This window comes from Meira miltonrushii (genome assembly GCF_003144205.1).
Source record: "Meira miltonrushii strain MCA 3882 unplaced genomic scaffold FA14scaffold_2, whole genome shotgun sequence".
Taxonomy (NCBI): Eukaryota; Fungi; Basidiomycota; class Exobasidiomycetes; order Exobasidiales; family Brachybasidiaceae; genus Meira; species Meira miltonrushii.
The window spans coordinates 2,358,423-2,378,119 of NW_020289944.1; the positions used below are offsets into that span (position 1 = coordinate 2,358,423).

The 19,697-nt window shown below is 43.1% G+C and overlaps 12 protein-coding genes across 12 annotated transcripts; 7 read left to right on the forward strand and 5 right to left on the reverse strand.

Annotated features, from left to right (window-relative positions):
* Nucleotides 1–446: 446 nt before the first annotated feature.
* FA14DRAFT_154940 (uncharacterized protein) lies at nt 447–1,601 on the forward strand (the record flags this gene model as incomplete). The annotated part of the gene is made up of 1 exon (XM_025497724.1): nt 447–1,601. The coding sequence occupies one exon, from the start codon at nt 447–449 to the stop codon at nt 1,599–1,601; it is 1,155 nt and encodes a 384-aa protein (XP_025355830.1).
* Nucleotides 1,538–2,660, reverse strand: FA14DRAFT_43169 (uncharacterized protein). The gene has a single exon (XM_025502334.1). The coding sequence runs from the start codon at nt 2,418–2,420 to the stop codon at nt 1,656–1,658; it is 765 nt and encodes a 254-aa protein (XP_025355831.1). The 5' UTR covers nt 2,421–2,660; the 3' UTR covers nt 1,538–1,655.
* A 152-nt stretch (nt 2,661–2,812) lies between these two features.
* FA14DRAFT_160633 (putative myosin regulatory light chain cdc4) lies at nt 2,813–3,572 on the forward strand (the record flags this gene model as incomplete). The annotated part of the gene is made up of 2 exons (XM_025498764.1): nt 2,813–3,037; nt 3,110–3,572. Coding segments are annotated over 2 exons (425 nt in total), but the record flags the coding sequence as incomplete, so codon positions are not given.
* FA14DRAFT_160634 (uncharacterized protein) lies at nt 3,473–4,592 on the reverse strand. The gene has a single exon (XM_025498765.1). It carries the CDS (start codon nt 4,454–4,456, stop codon nt 3,656–3,658), a length of 801 nt encoding a protein of 266 aa, XP_025355833.1. The 5' UTR covers nt 4,457–4,592; the 3' UTR covers nt 3,473–3,655.
* Nucleotides 4,593–4,711: 119 nt separating this feature from the next.
* FA14DRAFT_160635 (acetoacetate-CoA ligase) lies at nt 4,712–7,111 on the forward strand. The gene has a single exon (XM_025498766.1). The coding sequence runs from the start codon at nt 4,928–4,930 to the stop codon at nt 7,070–7,072; it is 2,145 nt and encodes a 714-aa protein (XP_025355834.1). The 5' UTR covers nt 4,712–4,927; the 3' UTR covers nt 7,073–7,111.
* Nucleotides 7,112–7,424: 313 nt separating this feature from the next.
* On the forward strand, nt 7,425–8,183 carry FA14DRAFT_121725 (carbohydrate kinase; the record flags this gene model as incomplete). Its single annotated transcript, XM_025496478.1, has 2 exons — nt 7,425–7,590; nt 7,771–8,183. Coding segments are annotated over 2 exons (579 nt in total), but the record flags the coding sequence as incomplete, so codon positions are not given.
* On the reverse strand, nt 8,166–9,034 carry FA14DRAFT_160636 (putative ribose-5-phosphate isomerase). The gene is made up of 2 exons (XM_025498767.1): nt 8,659–9,034; nt 8,166–8,589 (listed from the first exon to the last, which is right to left on the reverse strand). The coding sequence occupies exons 1-2, from the start codon at nt 8,801–8,803 to the stop codon at nt 8,267–8,269; spliced, it is 468 nt and encodes a 155-aa protein (XP_025355836.1). The 5' UTR covers nt 8,804–9,034; the 3' UTR covers nt 8,166–8,266.
* Nucleotides 9,035–9,312: 278 nt separating this feature from the next.
* FA14DRAFT_189485 (uncharacterized protein) lies at nt 9,313–12,813 on the forward strand (the record flags this gene model as incomplete). The annotated part of the gene is made up of 1 exon (XM_025501729.1): nt 9,313–12,813. One exon carries the CDS (start codon nt 9,313–9,315, stop codon nt 12,811–12,813), a length of 3,501 nt encoding a protein of 1,166 aa, XP_025355837.1.
* A 42-nt stretch (nt 12,814–12,855) lies between these two features.
* FA14DRAFT_43213 (putative phospho-2-dehydro-3-deoxyheptonate aldolase) lies at nt 12,856–14,364 on the reverse strand. Its single transcript, XM_025502335.1, has one exon. The coding sequence runs from the start codon at nt 14,099–14,101 to the stop codon at nt 12,926–12,928; it is 1,176 nt and encodes a 391-aa protein (XP_025355838.1). The 5' UTR covers nt 14,102–14,364; the 3' UTR covers nt 12,856–12,925.
* Nucleotides 14,365–14,702: 338 nt separating this feature from the next.
* Nucleotides 14,703–16,862, forward strand: FA14DRAFT_145422 (Calcium/proton exchanger). Its single transcript, XM_025497274.1, has 2 exons — nt 14,703–14,934; nt 15,019–16,862. The coding sequence occupies exon 2, from the start codon at nt 15,135–15,137 to the stop codon at nt 16,746–16,748; it is 1,614 nt and encodes a 537-aa protein (XP_025355839.1). The 5' UTR covers nt 14,703–14,934; nt 15,019–15,134; the 3' UTR covers nt 16,749–16,862.
* Nucleotides 16,863–16,884: 22 nt separating this feature from the next.
* Nucleotides 16,885–17,769, reverse strand: FA14DRAFT_189488 (SMAD/FHA domain-containing protein; the record flags this gene model as incomplete). The annotated part of the gene is made up of 1 exon (XM_025501730.1): nt 16,885–17,769. The coding sequence occupies one exon, from the start codon at nt 17,767–17,769 to the stop codon at nt 16,885–16,887; it is 885 nt and encodes a 294-aa protein (XP_025355840.1).
* Nucleotides 17,770–17,926: 157 nt separating this feature from the next.
* FA14DRAFT_160638 (S-adenosyl-L-methionine-dependent methyltransferase) lies at nt 17,927–19,627 on the forward strand. The gene is made up of 2 exons (XM_025498768.1): nt 17,927–18,930; nt 18,992–19,627. The coding sequence occupies exons 1-2, from the start codon at nt 18,208–18,210 to the stop codon at nt 19,232–19,234; spliced, it is 966 nt and encodes a 321-aa protein (XP_025355841.1). The 5' UTR covers nt 17,927–18,207; the 3' UTR covers nt 19,235–19,627.
* Nucleotides 19,628–19,697: the final 70 nt, after the last annotated feature.

Below are 19,697 nucleotides of genomic sequence, written 5' to 3' on the forward strand. Positions count from 1 at the left end.
CTGCACTTCAACAGTACTTTTGCCCCTTTTTACACGTATGTATGGAGGCATAGCGTAGCGCCGCTTCATTTTGGCGGGAGGCAGATGAACAGCAGTGGAATTACGAGTGAATGATGAATATGCGTCAGGTGGGTACACCGAAGAATTGAATGCAAGCAAGGGTCCTGAACGGAGGAGGCTCCCTTGAGAGAAAAAGGAGTCCTGCTGAGTAGCATAACAATTCAATAGAAACGGTCCGGGCTTACTATACATTGTCATGCTTAAGGAGGATTAGCGTGATACATCAAATGCACAGCCAGCCAGCCAGCCTCCACTGCATTTAAAGCTTAATCACAATAAATGCCAAGGCTGTGTCGTACGTGAGAATGAAATGCTGATTGAATATATAAATATGACATCTTTCTCAAAATGATCATCGTAATACATTAATTAAGCCCCTTCTCAAAATGGGATCAACGCAAAGGGAAGAAATGGTACCGGCACCACCGCCGTACATGGAACAATCTTCAAGATCTTTTGCACCTCCGCCATTCCCTCCTCCTCTGACAAATAATGCAAATGGACAAGCATCTTCCTCATCATCTCAACCAGTACAGAATGGAGACAAGAAAACACCCTTTCAAGATGGTTATGCTGCTGCTCCGCCTGATCTAACACAAGCTCCTCCAACATATGAACCTTTCTCATTCGAGGATGAATATGCTGCATTTTCACGATCTACAGCCGAACGTGGAGCGCCTCGTTGGCATTCTGCTCCGGTCTACAATGTCTATCACGATCAAAAGAATGCACAGCTATCATTTCACATCGCCCTTCCATCAACCCTTCCGCCTTGTGCTTGTGGAACAAATTTTCATTGTGATTGCGGAAGACGAAGACCTTCGATTTGGGAAACGACGAATAAACGCAGTTTGTTCTCTTCTTCATCTTCAAAGATAGAATTGCAAAGGATATCAAATTTTAACCATAAGGCATACTTGGCACTAAGTGCGTCAAGAACATCAAAGGGATCGTCATCATACAAGATTTCCAACGATCGTGATCAGAAGCTGACTGACCTAATACAAACAGACAATCATCAGCGAATGTTTGAGTTTATTGACGGTCAACGATTATCTTGGATTCGATTTGGATCTAGGTTGGAGCTACACAATGCTGCTAGACAACCTTTTGCAATCTTTCATACAAACGTCGTCCCGGCCAGATTAGAACTTACAGCATTCCCATGGGCACGTATGCCAAGCGATGAATTGGAATGTGATTACAAAGGTTGCTCTATGAAACCTTTATACGGTTTCGTTTTCCGTTGCTTTGATTGTTCAGAACGGGTTCCCGAAAAGAGTGAAAAAGGCAATCTTGGTGGAGAAAATGACGAAAATCCTTGGATCGAAACTTTTGACATTTGTGAAGCTCATCTGATGGATGAATGTGCAAACCATCCGCCAAATCATCGCTTCCGCCGCTTACCAAGACCTTTTGGAGAGTATGACGATGAGGTATACGAGACACCACTTCTACATGTTCGAGACTTACAGGCTCAAAGGCTTAGTCAAGAAATTGTCATGATGACATTAGCATGTATGCTTCTAGAGAAGCAATAATGCTAGAAATTTGATTGATATTGTACAGTAAAAATACATATTTGGAAACAGTGATTATCCCTCCGTGACTGGCTTTGGTGTTGGCTGATCGGGTATTGGCGTTGCTGCTGCTGTGCTAGAAGCAGTTTCGTGTCTTTGTCGCTTTTCTGGATCAGTCTGCATTTCATCTTCAGCTGCACTAGGCTGTTGTTCCTCTCGATTGGCTTCCTCGAATCGATTGCGTACTTGGATACTTCTACTTAGCATTTCCTTGAGATCAGATTCGAGTCCTTCCAGTCTCTGCTTCTTCTTTCGGTTCTCCTTCATCAATGCAGCCCGTTTGGACTGCAATTGCTGTTTCTCCTCTTCCAGTCGTTTTCGTTCACTTAGCTCAAAGCGTAATCTGGCCAAGTAGAGCTTATGTGCATTTGTGGTGATCTCATCCGTCTTTTCTGCCTCAGGTGCCGATTGCATAAATTGATCCACATCTATCAGCGAGACATTTTCATAAATTGATTGAAACGATTTGCAATTCCGTATTTCTTCCTGTAAATGACGTTTTTGATATTTGAGGTTCTGTAAAGCCAAACTTGCATTGTCCACTCTTGTTCGGATTTCTGTCACTCTTCCTTTCCCGTTCCGTGTATCTTCGTGTACTCTACGTGATGTTGCACGTAGCTGAGCAAATAATGGTGAAGATGCATGTAAAAGTGCAAATCGTTCTTCGGTCGTTGTTAGTCCTTTGGCGGATATCTCTTCTTGTTCGATTGTGGATAATAGTCGTTTCTGTAGTACAGACGCAGTTGCCGTTATAGGCATTTGATCGTCAACAGTCGTCATCCTTCCTTCTACAGCTGCCAGTGAATGAGTGTTGCAATCAAGCAATTGTATGGATGGAAGTGAAATGTCAATGATCAACTCTTAATGAACTCTTCACGTGCTTCTTGTGCCTTTAAAAGGGGTTTAGCGCGTTTGAGTGCACAAGAGGGAAAACAGGGGTGATTTCATTTCTTGTTTGCGCGACTGTTATTGTTTAGCGTGTAGGCTGTGAGTGTTGGTTAACGCATCAATGGGTTCATGCGCGGTCTGCGCGCTGTTGGTTTGAGCATTCAACTCTAAATAAAGAGAAAGAGTACAACAATAAATGCACTTAATACTTAACGGGGAGAGTGAATGATGTTGGTTCTTTAGTGACGATCATCTCCATCAATTCTCATTCTCACAAACACCCAACATGGCAGACGCAGAATACAAAGAAGCTTTTGCTCTTTTCGATAAAAAAGGTACAGGTCATATCGCAAGAGAATCTTTAGGTGACCTTTTACGTGCACTAGGTCAAAATCCAACTCAAGCAGAAGTGGCAGAATTGGCGGCAAGTGCACCAAAAGATATCGATTTTCAATCTTTCTTGAACATCCTTCATAGACCAAATGGTTTCAAACCTGCAGGTACTGCTGGTGAGTAGCGATTATAAAACACATGCGGCCCTGTTTGCTTACATAGATTTTCACGCATTTCCCAAACTTTAGAGGAATTCGTTCGCGGATTCCAAGTGTTTGACAAAGAAGGAAATGGATTCATCGGTGCAGGTGAATTGCGTTACGTTTTAACCAGCTTAGGAGAAAAGCTGAGCGATGAAGAAGTTGACGAATTAATGAAAGGTGTTCAAGTCGGAAGTGATGGAAATGTTAATTACGAATCTTTCGTTCGTCAAATTTTGGCTCAATAAATCAAAAGACTTAACAGCTAATCTCTTTTTTTTTATCCGTTTCAAGCGCTTCTTTTTCTTCGTCGCTCGCTGTACAAACGTCTTTGTTTCGATCTTGTATACTTATTCGGCGTCTATAATCATTTCGCCATGCAATGAAATAGGCGCTCAGGTCGCCATTCATCGTCTTTCTGGAAGCAATCCTTATCTCAAAGATTGTCACATTCCAAATATTGTATTGCATTGGTTCTACAGAGTTAAAGTATGAGATAAAGCACATTCATTTTTGTTGATTTGCTCAATTGGAGGAAAGGAGCATCCTGACATAGTTGCGACAGAATTGAAGAGATGCTGAAGATACATCACCTCACTTGCGACCAGAGTTGGTTCGGCTTGCACGTGGCTTTGGGCTATTTGAGCCGCCGGCGGATTTACGCAAGTGATGAGCTGGGATCCAGTCTTCGTCGTATGCAGATGAAGAAGCGGAAACAGGTTCAACTTTTTGACCTTTTGTGCCGACACTTGAACCTGATGCAGCGTTTGCTTTGGCAGTGCTTGCTCTTTGTTTTCTCTTGTTGATCGAATTGGAGCCAGGGTAATTTTTGCTTGCCCAATAAACAGCAGTACCAACGACAGCAGCCAAAAGTGCATACAACGAAAGCAATTGCACGTCAAACCAACTCTTTGCCGGTTCAACAACGGAGACGGAACCTGTGTAAGCATGTAAGTTGTGTACTTTGCTCGTTTGACCATCTTTGACTAAGATGCGGAATTCGACACCCACTTCTTGTGGCTTGAATTCTGGATAGAAGTCAAAAGGTACTTGTAATGGTTGTCCATTTGTAGGTTTTAGAGGAAGAGATTTGAACTTTGTCGAAGTCATGTTTCGCATCACATATCCTTTCTTTCCTTGACGATCGCGATTCAAGAAAGCACCGGTGATACTTTCCAAGGTGAGAATTCGATCTGAATCAGCTCCTGATTTAGGTTGTGTGAGAGTGAATACTACTCTGTTTGCTTGACCGTTTGATACTCGGTTAAATGCATTATTCGGGAACGTGGTTTGAACGTTTACATCAGGCGTATCATTTGATTGTGCTTGAATCAATGTCGTCAATGACAAAGCACAGATTGCCAATGGCAGCAGAACAGTTTGTAGCATGTGCATGATGAACAATGTTAGATGGTGGTTGATCGGTGCCCATGTGACATTGTTCTCTCTCACCTCCTTCTCTCTTCTTCTCAAGCGCGCCGCCCACTTTGAGACAAGAAAGACGCCACGAGAGCTGCTCTGTAGTACAACTTCCACGGCCGTGCGAAAAAGGCAGCAAGCATAAGCGGGCGCCGGTCTATTTCTTTACAGCCAGCAAGAGGTTGCTGCTTGCTTCTGCTTGTTCGACGTGTTTCTTCTTGGGCCTATGTTTGTGTGTGTACCTGCGTGTAGCTTAATTGCCTGCCAAGTCTTGTAAAGCCACTCACTTGTAAGGCTCGCAGAACACTCCGTGGCTCCGTTGTCCGGTAAATGCACACTGTATCATTTCCCCGCAAAAAAGAAAGTACAAGAAGAAGAATCGGATCAACCGAGTAAATTAAGCTCTTTCAACCTTTTCCATATCTACCACCACAACCCCCTCTTCAAATGACATCCGCTGCTGAAGAATCCGCTTCGGCGGCCGTTTTGGGTAAGCTGGTTTATACACCAAAAAACGTCGAACAAACGAGGATCGATCGATTTCGTCAATCGATTGCAAAAAAGTATAATGTCACTCTGAGCGATTATGATGCATTTTGGAAGTGGTCATGCGAACATGCATCCGAATTCTGGACAGAGACTTGGGAGGAGGTAGGAATCATTGCAAGTAAGAATGTAAAGGAAGCATTACCATCACATCAAATACCCAACATTTATCCACCTCCAAAATGGTTTGAGGGTTCACGTTTGAACTTTGCAGAAAATCTTTTGCGTCATTCTCGATCAGATTCACCGCTCCTAGATCAACCTGCTTTGATACAAACCGCAGAAGCTGATCCAAGCAAACCTGATGTATTTCATCAGACCATCACAACGCAAAGACAATTACGTTTGCAAGTAGCACGAGCAGTTCGTGCTTTGCGTGCTCGAGGTGTGATCGCAGGCGATCGCGTTGCAAGCTATAGCAGTAATTGTTCGGCTAATATCGTTGCTTTCCTTGCAAGTGCTGCTATTGGTGCGATTTGGGTGTCGAGTGCGGCTGATTTTGCTCCTCAAGGTGTTCTGGAAAGACTAAAGACTGTTCGTCCAAAAGTCTTGTTTGCTGTGGATGGTGTGCGATACAATGGTCGTGTACATGACCACCTCGGCAAATTGGAAGAAGTAGTCAAAGGTCTAGAGGATGGTATTGGAGCTGAAGAACAAAAGCTGCAAGAAGTGATTGTCATTCCTTACTTGAACGAGATAGGTTCTCAAAGTGACCCAGCAAAACATCAACATACAAATTGGAATGACTTTTTGCAAAGCGGGAAAGGCACAAGTGAAGACGATGCAGATATCAAATTTGAACAACTGGACTTTAATCATCCTCTTTGGATCTTATTCTCTTCAGGTACGACCGGAAAGCCAAAAGCAATCATGCATCGATCTGGTGGAATGTTGATCCAAATGGCAAAAGAGCTTCTTGTACACGGTGATATGACACCCAAAGACGTATTCTTTTACTACACCACACCCGGATGGATGATGTGGAATTGGTTAGTAGGAGGATTGATCACGGGAGCTCCTCTAGTTCTATTTGATGGATCACCTTTGAAACCTGCTTCAACTTTATGGACCTTATCTTCACAGCTGAGCATCACAATATTCGGAACTTCTGCTGCTTATCTTTCTGCATTGGAAAAGACTGCTTTCAAGCCACGTGAAGCATTTCCAGGTCTTAAAGTTAGACAAGTTCTTTCGACAGGTTCACCTTTGCGAGCAGACCTGTATCCATGGATAATGGAACATGTTGGTCCCGAAACCCTAATCGGATCAATCACTGGAGGAACGGATATTTGTTCTTTGTTTGCAGGTCACAATGTTGCACTTCCTGTGTATGCCGGAGAAATTCAAGCACGTAATTTGGGTATGAACGTAGACGTTTTTGATGATGCCGGTAATTCAATCTTACCCGGAAAGGGATCGGGTGATTTGGTATGCAAGACAGCTTTCCCTGCTCAACCATTGTGCTTCTTTTCGCAATCAGAAGAACGTCATTTCGATACGTATTATGCACAATTCAAAGGCGTTTGGTATCATGGCGATTATGTTAGCTTGTCAACACATGGAGGTTTGGTCATGTTGGGTCGTAGTGACGGCGTTTTGAATCCGGGTGGAATTCGATTTGGATCTTCAGAGATTTATGATGCGTTGGAAAAAGATAAAATGTCTGGCAATCTACAAGAGGTGGAAAATTGGCTGGTATGCGCACTCAAAACACCTTCAGCCGATGATGAAGTTGTGGTGTTGTTTTTGGTATTAAAAGAAGGAAAAGAGAGTATAAAAGCAGATCAGTTGAGTGCATTGGAATCACACATCAAATCACTCATTCGACAAAAGAGAAGTGCAAGACATGTTCCCAAGTATATTCGCATTATTGAAGGAGTTCCATTAACTTTGAATGGTAAATTGGCAGAAGTTCCAGCGAAGAAATTGGTCAATGGAGCACCATTAACGACTATCAATTCTGCAACACTTCAAAATCCACAAATTTTACAAGCGTATGTAGAAGCAGGAAAAGAGCTTAGAGAATCACTTGCGAACGGTAAATGAATGTGTATAGAATAGAGTAATTTCATCATCATCATTGATTCTCCTTCTTCTCGTCTGTAAGCGTGGGGTGCATAAGTGAGAGCATTGTATCCCCCACGCGTAAGAATAAAGGCGTAAGGCTGGTCTGGTTGTGGCTTCGGACCGGTGAGAGCATCTTCGTGGGATTATTGTTCTGTCTTCTTTTGCTTGCTACACCATCAATCACTTACTACTCTTGCATCATCGTCCAACATGTCTGGCAATAAGGGCAATAAGCCCATCTTAATCATCGTGATGGTAAGAACGATCGTTGATTTCAGACATACTATGCAACCTCACATTGACTGACTCTCTGTTTCCACCTATGATTTAGGGCACTTCTGGAAGTGGAAAGTCTACACTAGGAACCCAATTAGCTCAATCACTCGCAATCCCATTTATCGATGGAGATGATTTACATCCCAAGAGCAATATCGAAAAGATGTCAAAAGGTATTCCATTGAATGATGAAGATCGATTGCCTTGGTTATTGTCCATACGTGAAAAAGCATTAAGTGTATGCAATAAACAACATGAAAGTCAAGAAAATTCTTCTGATCAGCCTGATCGACAAACACAATCGATTCGTCAACTTGCTGAACAATATGAGACTAGTCATCAACATACACAAGATGGCATTTTGAATGAAGCAGAGAAAGCAAGGATAGCATTGAATGAAGCAGGACAAGCAAAACAATCCCATGATGGGCAGCACCACAAACAATCTGATGTTAGCCAACACAAATATAACGCATGTGTGATTGCTTGTTCTGCTTTGAAAAGGTCTTATCGTCATCTACTTCGACATGGTCTATCTGAATCAGAATCAGAGGCCAACTTGCCGGCAGACGTGGATGATCACCTTCATAAAGATGCATTGGATGTTTATCACGTCTATCTTAAAGTATCACCCGAAGAACTTTTGCGAAGGATGCACGAACGAGCAGGACATTTCATGAAGGAGGATATGCTCAAATCCCAATTGGCTACTCTGGAAGATCCAACAGGTGAACCGCGCACGTTGGTGCTAGATGATGGACCGGTACAAAATCTAGTCGAAAAGGGAAAGGACTTCTTTAACTCAATTCTGTGATTATCACAATGTATTATCTGACTGTGTATTGTTCTAAATTCATGTCTCATTTCTTCTATGAAATGGTTTCAACATTCAACCGTTTATTCTTCCTCGTAGCTGCAGATGGCCTTGACCTTCTCATTAGAAGCACTTCCTTTATCAAAGACGTGTCCTAGCCATTGCTTGGCAAGGTTACGTGCCAATTCGATACCGACGACACGTTGACCCATGCAAAGAACTTGAGCATCGTTACTCAAAACACTACGTTCAACGCTGAATGGGTCATGAGCAGTGACGGCACGGATACCTTTGACCTTGTTTGCAGCAATTGCGACACCCAATCCTGTACCACAGATGAACAAACCACGGTCTGCTTCACCTGCAGCGATCTTCTTGGCAGCTGTAACAGCGACGTGAGGGTATGCTGTAGGGGGAAGGATAGAGATGTTAGAATGGGAATCAAAGTTAAATTGGAATCATTATCGTTGCTCACCTGTCTTGTCGGTCTTTTCGTTCACACCAACATCAACAACGCTTGCCACACGAGGATCTTTCTCCAAATCGGCTTTGATTGTTTGTTTGTAATCGACACCGGCATCATCGCATGCCATTACGATTCTCCATTTTGGTGCAGACATTTTGACTTGAGTGTGTGATATAAATCAATGAAAGAGTAAAAATGTAATGTTGTTATTGTGGTGGTATAGAAGGAAGAAATAAGAGAAAGGTCCGAACTTAATTGAATTCTTCTCGGAGTTTGGTGAAATTAAGCTTTGGACATTCTTCCCCTCCTTTTGATTTCATTCAATGCTTGTTTCGGTGGCAAGGTTTGATAACCGGGCCTGGGGAAGGCAGAATGTCGGTGTTTTATTGCATGGGAAGTGGAGTGCTTACAGGGCGGGCGCTTTTATGAATTGCTCGCACGGCCAATTCAATCCAAATCACAATTCAGCCATAGCTGCACTTATTCATACACGTGTTTAAGCTCTATTCTAATTGATGTGTTGGTTACCTTGCAATCTTCTCAGAATAAGACTAACAGCATTCTACTCACTTGCATCTCGAGCATTCATTCTCGCTTTTCGTCATGAGATAATATTGATCCGGCACACACATTTAATCATCAACACAATCCTGGGCGGAAGAGATGAGCAAGGCTGCATTTGCGGCCTACGAGGACTCCAGCTCAAACAATGCTGGTCCTTCTGGATCGCCGAAAGCTTATTCTCCTCTTCTATCGCCTGGCTCTTCTAAAAGACCATCAACAACAAGATTGAACAGGCTGCCACTCAGAAGAAATTACTCGGGCTTATTGGGATCTGGTGTGACAAATGATGATGACGCACTTCTTAAGCAGCTAGATGGAGCCGATGATCCAACTGACTGGCTTAATACAGCACTATCAAAAAAGGCAAATACCGACGAAGGAAATGAAACACAATCACAATCCATTCTACAAAGCAGAAGAGGCAGTGCTTCCTCTTTACTCAAACTTGATTCGCAATTAGCCCATCTATCAACCGTTCTTTCTATCTCTAGACAAGATACACTCACAAGCATGGACAGTACCATGGCATCAGTAACTGATAGCATACCCAAACTTGGATTGGAACTTCGGCTAATGCGAGATGCAGCACTCGTTCTACGACAGAATATAGCAGACCTACGACAAAGAGCAAGTGCAGCAGAGATCAGCCGGTCTGATTCAAACGAAAGTGAAATAAATGGAAAGCAAATTACCGAAGCAAATGCTGTGTTGGAGCGACTTGCATCTCTTTCCTCTCTTTTGGAACGAATGACAGCTGCTCGTGATGTTTTGAGCTTAGCGGAATCTTGGTCAACGCTTTCGACTGATGTGACGGCTTATTTGGCCGATGCAAAATTCGAAGTAGCAGCAGCAAGGTTGGCAAAAGCTAAATCATCATTAAGCGTTTTCGAACGAACGCCAGAATACGAAAGCCATAAGAAGCTACTTGATGGTCTTTCCACTAATCTAGAGAATCGCATGACTCCTACATTGATTGATGCAATACGTGATCGAGATATCGAACACGCAAAGAAGTTTTATCAAGTGTTTGCAATTGTTAATCGACAAGAACAATTTGCACGCATATGGAGAAGAACTAGGGCTGAAGAATGTTTGGCAGAATGGGTCCGATTTGCATCTTCCAAGTTTGATGAACGAGAATCTGCATTGGCCCTCTTGGAGAAGAGATTTGTCGAATCTCTTCTTGGTCTGCTAGAGGAGGAACGTAAGATTGTAGGACAGGTATTACCCAACAACCCTCGCGAAAATGTCGCCAAATTGGTCACTTCAACCTTGAATTCACTCGAGCCAGGCTTCGTTGCTACGATAAACAGAGTGATAGATCGTCAAAGCAGTATCGCGGTGACAGGAGCAGTGGATTTACATCAAATCCTTCGCAGAGCTGTCATTCGGATTGCAGATTGCGTCATCAGAACAGATTCAATTTCGGCATCAGCAGCAGAGATCGGCGTCGCAACCTCCCCGATGGACATCAAAGTTGCAAATGCTAACGATCTCATATCCAAATCAGCCATTGTCACAAGTCCTGAAGTGCGACCTAAACCCTTGGCAGCCTCGAATTCCAGAAGGTTGAGTGTCAGGCGCATGAGTGGGATCGGAATACCGAAAGGCCCTACAAGCGCAGTAGAACAGCAAAATGATCTAAGCACTTCTCCCAATACTCTAGCATTGCCAGAGAAACCTTCGCAATGGGAAATCATTCTAAGCCTAGTGCCTCCTCCGGAAGATTGGGAGGAAAGACTGTTGGAACCCATACTTGACCTACAGCTCGACTACGAAGCACTAGAGAGGAATTATCTGGGCGAATCTATAATGAAACACGAATTCGCTCGGACAAGTTCCAACGAAGGTAATGCCTCGGGCATATTGATTGGATCGGATTTGGTTATCGAATTAAGAAAGATGATCGAGGAGTCCACAAAGTCTTCGACGGACGCCATCAGAAGAACGCGGCAATTGACATACGGTCTCAGTTGTGATGGCTTGATCTCAGGTGTGGATGATATTATCTCTTCACTGATCTCCCATGCCAAAGATGCTTTGGATCAGCGAACTGCGATTGCGCTGGAAGAAGCACAAAGACAGGCTCATGAAAAGGTGTCAAAATCGGGAAAGAAAGAAGATGATATGTACGGTATGGGCTTAGCGTCCTCTTCGTCTTCATCTGAAGGGGTTGAATGGAAAGCGTTTGAAGAAGGAATGTCGCTTTTATCTGCTCTACACGATGTTTTGGATACCATTAAAGGGCTAGAGGCTACTGCTGCCAATCAAATGAACGACCTGGTAGACGTCTTTCTGCCCTTGCCTGGCTCCAATCCAGCTGATACGATAAAGAGACTTTGCACAGATGACTCTGGCACTACAACGGCCGCCTTACGCTTATTGTTGGATGCCAGCAAAGACAGGCTTCGATCTGGAAGTTTGATTGGGACATTGAAGCGTATGCGTGCTATTCACTCTCGATCTTCAAAGAATGCATCTCAGCCTGCGCCCGTCTTGTTACGCCAAGCAAGACTGTCTCTGTTGGAACAAACAAAAAGTGTTCAACGTCATTTGACAAATATGATTTTATCACCTTTGATGCCACACTTGGAACTGTACGCCGGCCTTTCGATTTGGTCTGCTAATCGTCTTCCAGGTTCGGTAAACGAGTATGACCTAGCAATGCCAACGTTCAGTCTTAGCCCGACAGAGGATATGAGCCGAATTGGAGAAACACTTTTGGACTTACCACGTTTACTGGAAGTATGGAGTGAATTACCGCAATTCAAGTGGAGCGTACAAGGTTTGACCTTCTCGCTGGCTTCCTCTAAAGATATCGTCTTAGCTGATGCCCTATTGGAAACACCGGTTGCCGTCGATCAAGATATTCCTGACCCATTCGAATCATCTTCCATTTCAATGAGTCCAAAGCGAGAAAAGAGGTTGTCGTTACATGGCGGAAGTGCAAGTGCCGGTTTGCAAAGCGCTGGATCTTCTACATCCAATTCAGCCGTCTCTCCAGGCCAAGAACGCAGGACGACTTCTGGATCACATAGGCATACGCCTTCTGTTGCTTCAATTGCAACTTTGCCGGCTCGAAATGATCAGAATCGTCGACAAGCAGAACAAGATTTGGGTAAAGCCGGTCAACAACAGAATGGTGGAATGGCCGATGCTCAAACGGCTCTACAAAGCTATTTGACTTCTATCAGTCTTACGTTGGTCTCGCATTTGATCTCTCTCGTTTTACCCTCTATCGCACAATTGACAGCAGCAGGAGCTTCTCAATTAGCAGCAGATTTGGACTATCTTTTGACGATCTTATCTGCTTTGAATGTGACGCAAAACATCACACAAAGCGAAGATGCACAAAATGCGGATACATCTGCGATGGAAGAAATCACTGGCCTCATACGAAGCCTAGAAGCTTGGAGAGATATTTGTAAAATTAAAGACCAAGATGGTAGACGCTTACGACATCTTGTACGATCCGGTCAAGCAGCTCGAGGCGGTAGTCTGGGTGATCCGATCGACAGCTTCGAGGGAGATGAGGATAAGCTGAGAAGCTTGTTGGGCACACATGCCTTCGATATGGTTGCCCGTATGAGAGGATGGTGATCGTACACACTAATTTGTAAGAAATAATTATACAACAAAATTTGAATCTGCGTGAGGATATGATTATTAAGATTGCAAACATGATAATAAGTGATACATTTTTTCTGGTCGTCTATGCTCCATTGACGGATCTACGTGCTTCAACGGCAGCGTTCAATTTTTGCAAGAAATCAACAGTTGTTTCCCAAGAAACACAACCGTCTGTTATACTTTGACCGTAAACGAGATCAGTCTTTTCTTGTACTCCTGCTTTTGGTTCAGATTGTTTTCCTTCGACCAAATTACTTTCGATCATCACACCGGTGATTGCCTTTTCTCCTTTGTTCAATTGTTGGCAGATTGCTTCAACACCGTTTGCTTGTTTACGGTAATCTTTTTCGCTATTTCCGTGACTGCAATCGATCATGATACTTGGATGACGATCAGGTAATTGTTTCAATAGCTCAGCTTTGCTATCTTGAACGCTCTTTTCATCGTAATTGACACCTTTCTTTCCACCACGATGAATGATGTGTAAATCATTGTTTCCAGTAGTCTTGACAATTGCTGCCAAACCTGCTTCTGTAACACCCATGAATGCGTGTGGACGAGAGCTTGCACGAATTGCGTCCACTGCGACTGCCAAACCACCATCAGTTCCGTTCTTGAAACCGATTGGCATGGAAAGACCAGAAACCAATTCACGATGAAGTTGTGATTCTGTTGTTCTTGCTCCGATTGCTCCCCAACTGTAAATATCAGAAGTGTATTGGGGTGAAATTGTGTCCAAAACTTCACATGCGACTGGAACGCCTGAAGCAGTGAGGTTGATCAACAAATTTCTGGCAATTTTTAATCCTCTATTAATTTGGAAAGATCCATCCAAATCAGGATCGTTAATTAAACCCTTCCAGCCAACTGTCGTTCTTGGCTTTTCAAAGTAAGCACGCATGACCAAAACCAATCCAGGCAAAGAAGGAGCGATCTCCTTTAACTTTTTACCGTATTCCAATGCAGCATCAACATTGTGAATCGAGCATGGACCAACGACTACCAAAAGACGATCATCTGTACCGTTGATGACAGCACTTGATTCAGCTCTTGCACGTGCGATTGTATGTTTGGCGGCATCTGTTACGGGTGTTTCGTGAATCAAAAGTGCTGGAGGAATTAAAGGTTGGTATTCTGTAATGTGAACGTCATTTTTGTAAACGAATTCAACTTGATCTTTTCCTTGACTTGCAACCGTTTTTGTAGGAACGGGAGCAGTGGATGAAACGATTGCATCAGATAAAGGTGCAGGTGACATGTTTGCGAACTGACAATGACGGTGATGGTAAGAAGGAGACTTATTTCTTCGGCCAATGAATGCTAGAATTCCATCGAAGGATAGCGGACATTGAAACGTTTCTTCTTGAGTCACAATGCACGCCCATGCATAAATGAGAAAAATAAAGAGGCACTTCAACAGTCTCTTCTTCGGCTCATTTTCGGATGGTAACCCTAAAATATTCCTCTCTTTTGAAAAATCCCTTCGTCTATTGGCTGGGCACACGGCCTGTATATATGAGACTTTCTCGGTAGGCCTCCTTGACACGCCCTTTTTTATCACGCGGCATCTGGATTTGGTTAGAGCAAGTTGTCCTCCCGCGTCCCTCTGCTTATGTAATTGCTTGCACGTCGATATCTTTTGGCGTTAATTTTTTTTTTCCTTTATGCCAACGGCATTACTCGATTTTACCGCCGCATAAAGGGATTTTTGCCGCACTGCCCCGCGTAAATAAGCGTGTCTAAACGACAGAATTGAGATTGAATACCTTCTTTTCTTCTGAAGATGCAGGCAAAAAGCAGACTAAAAGAAGACAGAGGGTATAATGCATTTTGTAATCAATTTCAAACAAGCGTGTATTCGGCTGTGTCGCCACACATTCACAATGCTGTTCTTACACCGCCCTCAAACTTCTCCTTAGTGTTTGGGAAATGCAACACTGCACACAGACAAAGAGAGGCTTCACACACGACGGGCATTAAAACAAGGAGCTATGAATAGAAAATCGCCTGTTTAGGGATAAACTTGATACACTGATCAGAAGCACTTCATGCGCCTATCTCCACTGCCAAGCCGCGCTGATTTTGTTTTAGGTACATATAACACGGATACCAGATTGATCTTTTTTATTTTCACGCCGAATGTTAATCACCTTTCCCCCTCTTTTCTCTTTACAGCCACCAAAGGATCGTCTTTATATTTTACTCGATTATCGACTTATAAAGCACCTTTTTTGAAAAGCGTGGTGAGGAGCAATCAATTCTCAACGTAAAATCAGAGCAACACATCAACAATGGTTGCAACACCAACATCTGAAGATCCCACTAATGTCGGCATAACAAAACCAACAAAACGTGCCACAATAGCAATGGAAGAAGGAAGATATGATGAAGAAAAGGGGGAAGGAAGTAGTAGCAGTAATGGCGGTGCAACTGATATCAAGGATAGTCAAGAATCAGGTTTAGCCGGCGCAAAAGGTTCCGATCAGAATTCACAACATCGTTCCATCGTACGACAAGGGACAGCCGAATCAAACGTAGAAGGACTAGGAGGACCGGGAATGGGATTACCAAGGAGAATGACAGCATCAGAGATAGAAGGTAGAACGTTGAAAAAATCTTTCACTTCTCTGCTAACGCCACAGCATCGATTAAAGCCTGCACCAGGGATTGGTGAGAGTATGATGAACGTGCTAAAATATACATGGCTCAACGTACTGCTTTTGCTCATTCCTGTCTCTTGGGCTTTGTACTTTGCGCTAGATCGTGAATCGAAAGGAGCTTCGCTTGCCATCTTTTTGACGTCTTTCTTGGCCATCATGCCGTTAGCAGGTCTGCTTTCATATGGTACCGAAGAGGTCTCTTTACGTGTCGGTCAAACGTTGGGAGGTCTTTTGAATGCAACTTTGGGAAATGCAGTAGAATTGATTGTTGCAATCATCGCACTTTTTCACTGTGAATTGGTCATCACACAAACATCTTTGGTTGGGTCGGTTTTGTCAAATTTATTGCTCGTCTTGGGTATGTGCTTCTTCGTTGGAGGGTTACGATACAAAGAACAAGAATTCAAACAAACAGCCGCACAACTAAATACTGGGATGCTTACGATGGCCGTCATTAGTGTTCTTATACCCGCTTCTTTCCATGCAACGTTGGGAGAAGATATTCAAGACAATGTTGAAAGGCCTGATCTGTTACAAATGTCGCGCGGAGCTTCAATTATACTATTGATCATTTATCTTGGATATCTTTGGTTCCAACTCAAATCGCATACCTTCCTTTATGCAGACGAAAATGAAGCAGAAGAAGAACCAACTTTGCACATTTACGTTGCCTGGGGAACACTCGTCCTTTCCACCGTTTTGGTCGGCGTTACTTCTGAATGGTTGGTTGATTCTTTAGACGGTTTCACAAGAGGCTATGGCGTTGGAAAAACGTTTGTCGGTTTGGTCCTTTTGCCGATCGTTTCCAATGCAGCCGAACACGTTACAGCAGTTTTGGCAGCACGTCGTAATGCCGTAGATTTGGCAATGGGTGTTGCTGTAGGATCTTCGATTCAAATCGCATTATTTGTGATTCCGCTATTGGTCATCATTGCTTGGATTGCTGATAAACCTTTGAGTTTGTTGTTCGATCCATTTGTGGCAATTTTGATGTTTTTGGCCGTTTTGATTGTTTCTTATGCAATCGCTGACGGTCGTTCGAATTGGATGGAAGGATATATTCTTATGAACGTTTTCGTTCTGATGGCTTTGGCTTCTTGGTACGTGCCAGATTTGAACAGCAACAACCCTGCTCAAATTACCAAATCTACTTTGTTCCCTGATGAGTATTGCAGGAATCGTGATTTCTTTGCTATGCTAGTCGGAGGGGGAGCAGGTTCAGGCTCAGGATCGGGATCGGCATGATGTACTTTCTTCCATCCCATTTCGTCAATTTTGCTTATAATGCCTATTAAAATAATCTCATGTAATGTACATATATATACAAATTCATTCAATCTAGTCACGTAAATGCACATTTATTGTTCTTTGTTGTGATGCGTTAATCCTCGGCCAGTAAGACGTATTCCCTTTGACTGGCGCCCAATTTGATGGTATCTCCGGTTCGTAATTCGTAGTAACGTGAAGGTGGTAATTCGGTCTTGTTGACAAATGAGCCGTTTGCAGAATCCAAATCGATCAAGAATGGCTTGGTTTGTCGTTTTTCATCACCGAATTCGTTTCGTTCTGTAATCGATCTAAATTGAATGACGGCATGTTGTTTAGAGATACTTTGATGATCGACGGGGATATCCACAACATTGCTATCTCTTCCAATAAGGTAGCATGATTGTCTTGAGATATGCAAAATGTCAACCTCTTTTCCATCTTTGAAAACATACAAACGCCATTTCTTCTTTGGCTTTCTGGCTTCTGGCGGTTCAAAGTATTTCAGCTGAACGCCATTCTTGCTATTACTCTCTTTTGCTAATAGACCTGATGATCCAAAATCTGGCTCTAAGCTGGGTTCAGAAGGAGCGTCTTTGTCTTTTGAACCTTCTTTGCTAGTGCCATATTTATCGTCGTATGCCTGTCGTTCTTTTTCTCTATCACGACGGAATTGATTGGATGTGGATGGTGAAGCGGACCTTCTTCGACTGCTTTTGTGATTATGTCTATCGTTGTCTCTTACATCCCTGTCTTTGTATTTGCGATCATCATTTTCAGAACGCTCAGTACTTCTTCTGTCTCTGTATCTGTCACGTTCTCCTTCATCTCTTCTTGAATTGTCCCTGCGTCTTTCGTATCGTTCGCCCTTGTGATAATCATCCTTCTTGTCTTTGCTCTCTGGTGCCTCATCCCACTTGCTCCGTCTGGATGATGAGTCTATCTTTGAATCATCATATCTTCCATATATTCCATCTCTGCCACTTTCCTGTCTTGACATGTTGACAGATGTAAGAATAGAAGGTAAGAAGAGGAAAAGAACAAAGCATTTACAAACGCGTACTGAGCTAACACTTCGGATTTCGTAGGATTTTCGGCAATGTATGCATGAAAGTGACCGATAAAAACTAACACACTTCTCTCCACACAAACAATAGCAACGGGCTTAATGGTCTTTGATTCGACAAGTCGGCTACATGAGGAATGAGAACAATCCATGACTCTTTTCCATACGACATATACATCGGCATTATCGGATACAGTGATCAGATCGATGAATGCTACCCTATGAATATATAGAGGGCCCTCAACATTCTTCTATCCTAGCTGAGAACAAAAACACATCACAATGATGTTGCGTCAAACTACCCAAAGACTTGCTCCTTCCATCAAAGCTTGTTCAGCCATACATCCTTTCACACAATCAAGAACGATCAAAATGGCTGCCTTTTCGGATAAATCTTTTGACTTTAAAGGTTATCAAGCCAATCGGCCCAGATATCCTGATTTACTGTATGAAACAGTTTTACAATTTCACAAAGGTGATCGTGAAACAGTATTGGATCTTGGAACCGGTCCAGGTTTATCGTTGTTTCCGTTTGCATATCAATTCAAACATCTCATTGGCTCTGATCCATCAGAAGGTATGATCGGACAAGCAGAACAGGCTTGGCAAGCATGGAAAGAAGATCAGCATGACAAAAACAAGATTCAAGCAAAAGATGCAAAGTTCATTCAAGGTTCCGCTGAAAACCTTGAAGGGATTGCAGATGAATCGATTGATCTTATCACTGCCGCACAAGCTGCACATTGGTTCGATCCTAACAAAGTTTGGCCGGAAGTGTATAGAGTTTTGAAACCGAACGGAAGTGTTGCTTTTTGGGGTTATGGAACGAATTATCTGCCAAGACACCCCTCATTAGCCGGAGCAATGAGGAAGTTCATGAGCAGTACAGATGAAGATATGGGTAGATACTGGCCACCAGGAAGAGAGCTTGTGGAAGATTTGTTGAATGGTTTCCCTTTTCCATCTAATTCGTCATGCATGACAAAATGGGATATTGATAGTGCTACACGCATTCAGCATACCCTTTCAAGCCCTGGCATTGCGGACCTAGCTTGGACGCAGGGTAAAGCACCAGAAGAGAAGTTCAGAATGGAGGTGAGTGAGAGCATAAACAATGAAGGAGGAAGGAAGCTGACTTAATCATCACATTTTTTAGCTCGTACGATCGTTTGATGACATCAATGGTTACTTTCGAACATCATCAGCACTTTCTCGATACTACAAAGCACATCCAGAAGCAAAAGGTCAAAAGCCTGATATGATCGACAAGCATGTAGAGAAGCTAAGAGAAGCAGTGTTGCAAGAACGCAAGGGTGGTGCACAAGCAGATGGATTGGATGATGATCATGTCCGAGTTGCATGGCCATTGGGTGTTATGATGATCAGAAAGAAGACGTAATTCGTCAGATATGCTCAATATAGGACACCTGGAGGAACGAGATCAATAGAGACAATTCAATTCCATTCACTCTCATATACCGTGTAAACATTTCAGCTCTCCGTTCTGCTTCCATCAAAATGTGAATGGACCAGCATGGGAAACGGATGGGTTTTTCCGCTTCTTGACTGGGAGAAAGGTGACCTTTTCGAATTGTGTATGTGCATCATTTCACAATTGACATGAATATGACATAGTACCCACAAGTCTGAAGTCCACTGTCGATGGACAGCATGAGAATTAAAGCTTGTTGGAGTGAATTCTGACCCGTTTGTGTTTTTCTGGGCGAAGAAGGCGCAGTACGCCGTCGTTGATTGAAAGTTGGCGTAGAAAGAAGTTCAATACAAAATTCTAACTTGAATGTTGATTATAGATTCTATTCAATTGTTCACAACAATTGTATTGTCATTTTCACACTGGCGTA